This window comes from Felis catus, chromosome B2 (assembly GCF_018350175.1).
Source record: "Felis catus isolate Fca126 chromosome B2, F.catus_Fca126_mat1.0, whole genome shotgun sequence".
Classification (NCBI taxonomy): Eukaryota; Metazoa; Chordata; class Mammalia; order Carnivora; family Felidae; genus Felis; species Felis catus.
In genome coordinates this window covers 20988094-20997433 of record NC_058372.1, presented here as the reverse complement: position 1 = coordinate 20997433, position 9340 = coordinate 20988094, and the positions used below count along the sequence as shown (strand labels likewise).

General features: G+C 39.5%; 1 protein-coding gene across 5 annotated transcripts in view; it reads left to right on the top strand.

The window, feature by feature from the left end:
- The first annotated feature begins 476 nt into the window (after nt 1-476).
- SNRNP48 (small nuclear ribonucleoprotein U11/U12 subunit 48) overlaps nt 477-9340 on the top strand; it is a 32263-nt gene continuing 23399 nt past the window's right edge. For 4 of the 5 annotated variants that reach the window (XM_019830270.3, XM_045057154.1, XM_019830271.3 and 1 more), the window contains exons 1-4: nt 477-691; nt 4246-4359; nt 4610-4670; nt 5718-5792. In XM_019830270.3, the coding sequence (XP_019685829.3) occupies nt 536-691; nt 4246-4359; nt 4610-4670; nt 5718-5792 (406 nt within the window). In that variant the 5' untranslated portion in view covers nt 477-535. The remainder of the gene's footprint in view (nt 692-4245; nt 4360-4609; nt 4671-5717; nt 5793-9340) is intronic. The other variant, XM_011282176.4, reaches the window with a different exon arrangement.

Below are 9340 nucleotides of genomic sequence, written 5' to 3'. Positions count from 1 at the left end.
CCTGATGGTGACACTGGCCAGAAAGGTTCAACATTTCATGAGGGCATCGATCCTATCCTCCGTGACTGCCATCTCATCGTCGTGCAGGATGAGGGCTGAGTAGACGCAGGCGAGTTCCGAGACAGAGACCAAGCTTCGGGCAAGTGTCCAGTGGGAGCTGCCAGGGGCCTGTACTAGTCGCCGGATTAAGTGAAGGCCTCATCCCAACATGGCCTGGCTTCGTCGGAAGGACGGAGCATCTTAGAGAAAACTGAGCAAAGGGCGACATAAACTTTTTTTTTTTTACAATTGTGGGGTCAGGCTGGAATGCAGTTCAGAGAAGCCCCGTCGCAAACGCATCCGGGAGCAATTACCAAGTTGCAACACCGGGAAGAGACCGGGGAACACCTCTCTAAATGACAGCTCTACTCCTTCCGGGGCCTTTTCCTATAGGCGGTTCTAGTCACGTGGAGGCATGGCCCCGCCCACACCTCCCAGAGGCCCGCGCGCGGGGCCGGCTGTTCTGCCGCTTCTTTCTGGCGGGCCGGGTGCGGCCATGGAGGGCGAGCCGCCTCCTGTGGAGGAGCGGCGGCGGCTGCAGCAGGAGCTTAGCGAGTTCGTGGAGAGCTGCTGCCGGACGCTGGAGGAGGTGACGGCGTCCCTGGGCTGGAGCCTGGATCGGCTGGACCCCGGGGAGGAGGGGGCGGCGGAGGTGAGGGCGGCTTGCGCGCAGGGTCCTTTTGGGGGCTCTCCGCCTGCGGTCTTTTCTGGCGGGGGAGGACTCCGCGTGGGAGCCCCCGCCCGTCTGCAGCGCTGTGGTGGGCGCCCGGGACCCGGCCTGGTGCGCCTCGTCGCCGGCGGGCCTCGGGTGGGGCGCGCGGGAGCCGCCGGAACGACGCGCACCCGCCACCTGTGCTGCGCTCCTAGCGCGGAGCTTGGGTTTGAGGAGGTGAAAATGCGGTGGGTGGGGAGGGGTGGCAGGTCTGGGGTTAACCTAGAAAATAGGGGAGTCGGAGTGCTGCTAGCAGACGTGTTGGCCGTTTGCTTTGTCATCTGTCACATGGATGCCGCAGTTGCACCAGATTCGGCGTCGGGAGAGAGCTTGGGAGTTCAGCTGTCTCTGCCTTAAAGTTGTACGCTTCCGCCTGGGACAGCACCGATTCTAGGATTATTAGAGGATGTCACTAAGAGATGGTGACTAGCAACTCTTTTGAACGTTAAAATTGCTTTTAAAAATGTAGGCACGTGTATGAGAGTGAACAGTCCTGATTTTTGGTTATTTTTCATGGGATGGGAGGAACGGAAGCGCTTCACTCGGACAATTCATGATCTCTAATACTCTTTCTGGGTTTACCGAGCTCTAATAATTTCTCCCAGGTTTAAATTACATGACTGACTCCCCAAAGGCAGTTAGAGTATATTTAGTTTACACACAAACAATTCACGTTTCTTAAAGTCCTGGTGGAAATTTTTAAAATATTTTTTTTTAAAGTTTATATGATTGAGAGAGACAGAGACAGCGCGAGTGGGGGAGGGGCAGAGAGGGAGAAAGAGGATCCCAAGCAAGCTCCCCTCTGCCAGTGCAGAGCCCTAAGTGGGGTTAGAACTCACCAAACTGTGAGATCATGACCTGAGCGGAAACCAGTTGGATGCTTAACTGTCTGAGCCACCCAGGTGCCCCTAAAAAGATCTTTGTTGTTTGTTTAGAGGCGTGTTTGAAGCTGTGAATTCCATTGAGTGGATCCTACCATGCCTTTCCTTACCACTGAAATTTCTAATAACACTTAAATAGCACTTTGCTTATGCTATTTATTATATAGGTTAGTTACCTCGTTTAATGCTTCTAATTACCCTATGAGGTAGGTACTATTAGCCACATGTTATAGATGAGAAAACAAAGCCAGAGAGGTGGTAATTTGTTGCCTAGGACACACTGCTAGTAAAGGGCGATTGGGATTTTGAACCCAGGCATTCTGGCTCCCGAGAGTCTGTGTGTTTAATTGCCATGCTGCCTCTCTAAAACTTCTTTGTAAAATTCCAAAATTATGACAATTAGCTGTGCGTGTACATCTAAATTTTACCGAGCCAAGGTCTGCTATTCAAGACAGTGACTGGTTTAAAAATCCTGGTACAGGGGCGCCTGGGTGGCGGTCGGTTAAGCGTCCGACTTCAGCCAGGTCACGATCTCGCGGTCCAGGAGTTCGAGCCCCGCGTCAGGCTCTGGGCTGATGGCTCGGAGCCTGGAGCCTGTTTCCGATTCTGTGTCTCCCTCTCTCTCTGCCCCTCCCCTGTTCATGCTCTGTCTCTCTCTCTCCCCAAAAAATAAATGAATGTTGAAAAAAAAAAAAATCCTGGTACGTGATAGTCATCATTCCTGGAATAGGTGCAGTCCAGATAGTTAATGAAGCCTCACTTTTCTGCAGGAGTGTTTTAATGCTGAAGTACAGTGAACAGTAGTCACAGGTCCTGTCGCAGAGCTTAACTGACTGGGTGTGGTGACGGGGAGTGCAGAGAAATCAGCCTACATTATAATGTGACTCAGTCTATGACTAGCTGTAGTACAGGTTATTGGAGGCTGTCGTAGGACTGTGGAGGTTTCCTGGATAAGGTGAATTCTCAGCTGATAAAAGTATGCTAAATTAGCTGGGTGAAGCACAGGGGAAGCATCAACAGCAGGGGAAAAGGATGTGACCAGATCAGGAAACCTAAGGTGGTTAAGGATAGGTAAGCATAGGCTATAGAGAAAGAGGGGGATGATGGTGGGAAGGGTCCAGATCTTAAAGGTCCTTGTGTCAGCCATAGTAAAGAATCTGGATTTTTTTTTTTTTTTTATGAGCTATGGAAGTATTTTAAGCCATACTATATCATCATATTTGCCATTTAATAAAATAATAATTGCTTACATTTATTGACACTTGCTATGTTCCAGGCTCTGTTCGAATTGTTTTATGTGTATAAACTCGTGTATAACTTATTTAATCTTCGCAATAGATCTGTGACAGAAGTCCCGTTTTACCCATTTTTTAGATGAGGAAACTTAGGCAAAGAAAGGTTAAGTACCTGAACCAAGTCCATGTAATCCGTAAGTAGCAGACCTGGAATTCAAAGTATCTGCATTGTGGAGAGTGGAAGGGACAACAGATCTGGAAGCAGAGCAGTTAGGCAATGGCTGTTGTAATCCAGAAGAGAGATGATGATGTCCTGAAGTGGGGAAGTGGCAGAGAGGATGGATTATGTGGTAGGATTTCAGAGTTATTTAGTGAAAAGGACTAGGTGATTGATTAGATGTGAGTGATGAGGGAGAAGAGACAGTTTTCTACTTGAGAAAGTGGGACCTTTCACTGAAACTGGGAAACCCAAGAGGAATAGGTTTGGGGGTCAGGAGACCATGAATATAATGAATTTATTTTTGTTATAGTGGATTGTTAGTGTTTTTAGTATAAGGTACTCAGGAGAGAATCCAGGTCTAAAGATTTAGATTTTGGGAGTCCTTACTATATAGTGGAAATTGAAGCCATGAGATCTTCTAGTAAGTGTATATCAAATGGCACAAAGTCACTGGTTTGACTTATATAAAACGTCAGCATTTATAGGGGTACAGGTAGAACAAGGAAGGCATCTTTTTTTTTTTTTTAATATTTTAATGTTTATTTATTTTTGAGAAAGAGAGGGAGGGAGGGAGGGAGACATAGAATCTGAAGCAGGCTCCAGGCTCTGAGCTGTCAGCACAGAGCCCAATGAGGGGCTCAAACCCAAGAACTATGAGATCCTGACCTGAGCCGAAGTCGGATGTTTAACCGACTGGAGCCACCCAGGTGCCCCAAGGAAGACGTCTTTAGAGGAGACCAAGTAGAAGGAACCAGAGAGGTAGGACATGAAGACTGTATGAGGATGACAGAAATGAACAGTTGGATTGTCACCTTCTAAGAGTTCACATATTTTAAAGAGTCTGACATGTGCTTTGGCTATAGTAGTAAGATGATTGTTAGTCACCTCCTGACTGGTAGTTTGTCTGTAAACAAATCTTTCAAAGGGTTGGGCTTTGAAGGAGTGGAGACGGGGCTATAAAGGAGAGAGAGATTGAAGGAGGGAGGTTTTTGTTTTTGTTTTTAATGGGCACATACATCACACAGGGGGTTGGGAAAGAGGCCTCCAGAAGAGATGAATGGATAGTACCACTTAATCGAGTAGTAAACTTTTAATGGTATAATCATTTATTTAAATATTATGTACCCCCTTTTTTTTGCTTCTATTTCTTTTTTATAGGATGACGTTGTGATATGCCCCTATGATTCCAATCATCACATGCCTAAATCATCTTTAGCAAAGCACATGGTATCTTGTAGATTGAGGAAACTGGGCTATACCAAAGAAGAAGAGGTACCCTATATTTATTATGTATATATGTCATGTAATTCCTACATTAACAAATTTACAGTATTCGGAAGATATAGTGTGAGGTTTTCTGTCAAAATAATAGTCATTTGTGGGGTGGAATGGTACTTGCCTAATTTTGCAAACTTTATTAAGAAATATTTAAATGATATAATCTTTTGTTCATGTCAAATCTTAAAATAGTCAATTATCTGTTACTCAAGAATACTAACTTTTTTTTGTTTTTACCATTTAGGATAAAATGTATAATTCTGATTTTTTCTATGAGAATGTGAAGATACCTTCAATTACTTTGAGTAAGTATTAATTTAATTATAATTAAAAAAAATTTTTTTTAACGTTTATTTATTTTTGAGACAGAGAGAGACACAGCATGAACGGGGGAGGGGCAGAGAGAGAGGGAGACACAGAATCGGAAGCAGGCTCCAGGCTCTGAGCCATCAGCCCAGAGCCTGACGCGGAGCTCGAACTCGCGGACAGCGAGATCGTGACCTGAGTTGAAGTCGGACGCTTAACCGACTGAGCCACCCAGGCGCCCCAAATTTAATTATAATTTAAAAATATCTTACTATAGGCATTGATATTTCATTTTTGAATTATCAAAAGAATCGACTTTTTAGTATGCTTGTGATTAAGAAGGACATTTTGTACCTTGAGAGAATGTAGGATTGATTAATGTACAGTGAAAGTAGTTTGAAATTTAGAGATGAGGCTTTTATTAATAGGTCATGGAAAGCTTTGTACAGTAAGACAGATACTTTCTTTCTTGGTTATAACAAAAATCTGGCCACAACACAGTTTGCAGACTGAGTATGGAAGTGTGTTCCAGGTGTTAACAGCATAGACAGAGGTTAAAATTTCAGGCTGTAGAATCAGAATGCCCTGATTCAACTCCTGGTTTTGTCACTAATAGATTTGTGACTTTCAGAAAGGTAATTTAACATTTTTGTTGCCTAAATTTCTTCATAAAATGGGGGATGATGATAATAGCACCTTTGTGAGGATTAAATGATATATATGTAAAATGCTTAGAAGAGTGCTTGACGCTTAGCTAGAGTCAAGAAATGGTAGCTATTATTGGTTGCTAAAATTTGCAACAACTACTGTAGTATGCCTGATGGTAATGTTTTCTGAACCGCTTGAAGTCTTGTTACTTACTGGGTTCTAGCTAGATCTGAAAGAATTCTGCGTTCAGATTACGTGGGGAGTGATGTGGGTGTTTTGTTCTTAAGATTCTGGAAGATTTGTCAATGTGCCCAAAGAGCTTGGATTAGAAACCAATTAGTTAATTTAGTTGTGGACACTGATGATTCATTCTGTGTTTATGGGTGCTTTTTTGACAGATAAGGACTCACAATTCCAGATAATTAAACAAGCTAGAACTGCAGTTGGAAAAGAGGGTGATTGTTATAATCAAAGTAAGTAGCATCATAATTTGAGCTAATTAATAATTCAAACTATTTTTTAAGTACATGTTACTAATTTTTAAGAAAAATCTTGTGCAAACAGTTACATGGGAAAAATTAAGTTTTACATTTAACATTAGGCCAATGTGTTTGGTGTCAGCTTCATTTGTTAGATATTTTCTGCTCAAATATAGCAGAATCTCACTGGGCTGCTGTCTTAGCTTGGGTTTCATGCCTTGGAATCACCTAATAGGTGAGATTATCTTGTAGATCATTTTTATTCTAGTTATTTGGTAGCTAAATCCCACTGAGATTGTCTAACCCTGAGATTTCTTTCCTTTCTTGAGAATTAGCCCATTGTTAAATGTAAGGATATTGAAACACAATGTAAAAGGAAAGGCTTAGGCTGAAAGAGAATTTGAGAATAAAGCCCAAACACAAGGTTTTCCATACAGGTTCAGAAAGTTTGTGGACCCCTTCATGCCCAGTCCCTTCTTCCAGGGACTTACTTTAGCAGAGACTAGGTTAGAATTTTTCAGTATGAGCTTTTAGGAAATGAAAAGAAAACGAAATCCATCCAAAACATAGAAGTAAATGAGTAGATAGAGTTAATAGATTTCTGAACCTAGATATAACATGTAGCCAAAGCATTACTGGCTCCTTCTTATAAGGGTTTCTGAGTTGTCTTTGAACCTTCTAAAGATAGATTTCTCTGGGCATCTTACCTTTTTTTTCCCTCCCCTCATTTTTCTTTCTAGCTCAATTATATTCATTAGCCCGTAGTTAGGATTTGTTTCTCCCTTGCTGAAGTTCAGTCTTTACCCTTTGTTCTAAGCCAATATCTGGACTTGATTTTTTCTTAAGCTGCACTGTGGCTTCAGGAGGAGGAACTCTCTTACCGGTGGTGTATATTACATTGGTTCCATGCAACAGCCAGAAGCACATTTCTTGTATTTCCTGTTTTTAAAGTTCCCATTTTTATGTACTTTTTGCCAAATTCTAGAGTTTTTTTTCTTTGAGGGAGACATTTGACTCTTACTTGAAGAGATTACTGAGCTCTGATCAATCAAGCCTTTTTTTGGCCCTTATTATTGATTCTGTCTCTTACCCCCAGTTTAGTTAACAAACCAATAAAAATGTAGAGGATTTTGCTATTGTCTTTTTGGAGGGGTTAATAGTTAAAGGCCTTTTTGACTTTAACTAGTCAGATAGATTTGCTGAATTTATTTTAGAGTTGAAAGAGAACTGGAAAATCATCTAATCTGGCATCTGATTTACAGATAAGGAAAAAAACCCTATCTGAGAGTAATGATAAGGTTCTGGTGTGTTTGTTCTGAAGGCTCTCAATATTTTATTTTTTTTTTTAAAGGGATTCTTTTTTAAAGCTGTTTTATGTATTTTCTTTCTCTTTCATAACTAACTTGAGATAATCTGGACAAATATTTTTTCCCTCCATATCAGGTGAAGAAATTAGAGACACACAGAAATGGGTTAACACTCCTTCGTTAGATAATAGCAAGTCTTGGTAATAGCAAAGCTGGATTGAGGGCCAAGTTCTGAATTTTGGTACACACTCTGAACTGAGTTATTCTGTTTTCTGTTAGAAAATTTCATTTAGTGGAATTTATGGACTAAGATTCTAGCTGTTGCTCATATATTCATTATTTATTATGTCTATTATAAATAAGTACAAGGTAATCACAGACTTCAAATCTGTACCTACTCACTGCTATTAGTAGTGTTCATTGTTTGTTCTAGTTTGTAAGCCTATTTTAAGGAAAGAAACTAGTTGCTTGGCCTGGTACAAATGACAGTTTTCCTGAGGTTTTGTTTCCTTTTCTGTAGTATAAAACTATCTTACAATGTTGTTTAAAGCAATGGAGATAATGAATGCTAAACTAGCACTAGCTCTAATATATGGTAATTTCTATTGTCTAAGCAATTTAATTTCTAAGCACATTAATATATAGAAAGCCATATTAAGATAATGAAATGGGTGAGAATTTTATATATGTGGGTAATTTAATGTTCTCAAGTTTTTTAATTTATATTAACTAAGTAATAAGGTGGATTAGACATTGAATTTAGTTCTTTACAGAAGCAAAGAATTACTTTGAATAGTTCTTTCAGTAGAAAAGTTAAGAGGAACTTTTATTTTGTTTTCACACTCTATTAAATTAAACTGTTAAGAATTTTTTCTTAAATGATCTGTAACCCTCTTTTTAAAACTTTTTTTCATCTCGTGTAGAGCTCTGCAGTTTCTCAATAGACATTATTTTTGTGACCCACTTATGTCTTAGACATTTTTAAATCTTACAGCCTAGAACAAGAATCTTTTTTAATATGTTACTGATTTATTTACTTTGAAGGAAGAATGACTAACATAAGCAAATTTACATTTTCCCATTTAATTAATATTTTGTGTGTCTTGTACTAAGTTGTAAGTTTTTGATAAGTTATGTATATGTTTCCATTTTGTCAGTCATACCAGGTCTCCACTCAGTGTACAGAATTCTCAATTCATGAACTTGTGAAAGCTTGATGCAACCATGAGATGTACTTACCTATTATCAACCATGAGATGTTAATTTTATAACCAAGATGCTAATTTTAATCATAAACAATCATTTTACATTTAGTGGCGTATCTTTTTCTTTCAGTATTATTTGCTGTATTTCAATTTCATGACTATATTTGAATCATGGCCATGATTTGAAGATCAGTGTATTATACTAAACCCTTGAGAGACCCTAGTAGATTGGTTCTAGGCCTAATCTGTTCTTACCACTTGTGTGACTTGGGCAAGTCATTTTACCTCTATGGGCCTTAATTTCTTTATCTCTGATGTTGGAAATTGACTCTGTATGTATTCTTCCTAAAATTCTGAATTTGTATCTTTGAGCCAGTACCTTCTATTAATGTTTAATATTATATATGTCATACATTTAAGATGCTCTGTGATGGCAAAAGTGACTAAAAAGAAAGAATTAGAGTTACTAAAAAGGTAGATTAGAGTTTCAGTTTGGGTGAAGAAAAACTTCTGGAGACGGACAGAAGTTATGGTTGCAAAACAATGTAGTATACTTAATGCCTCTAAGCTGTACACTTAAAAATGGTTAGATGGTAAATTTTATGTTATATATATATTGCTACAGCTTTTAAAAGGCTACTACAAAAAAAAGTAGAGGATCATGGAATTTAATATGATTACAGCACGTCTAGGTGTATTTCTAAATCCTGTAGAAGATTGTGTTTGAAAAGTTACATTTTATGGAAATGTAAGCTTATTTGTGTTTATCCTTTTTTTTTTGTCAGAAATATCTATGTTCTGAATTATTTGAATGCAGTTTGTTGTTTAACTTTTCCTGTACTTTTTCTTTTTCAGTAATTGGGGTGAGTATAAAGAGGAATTAGGAACCTGAATGTACTCCTTATTTAAAGATATGCAGTATCCTTTTTGCAAATGATATCCTTTTAAAAGTATCACTCAAATTTCTAAACTTGATCTTAACCACTGTCACAGTATTAGAATCTTTGGAATTTTCGTTGAATTTCAAGGA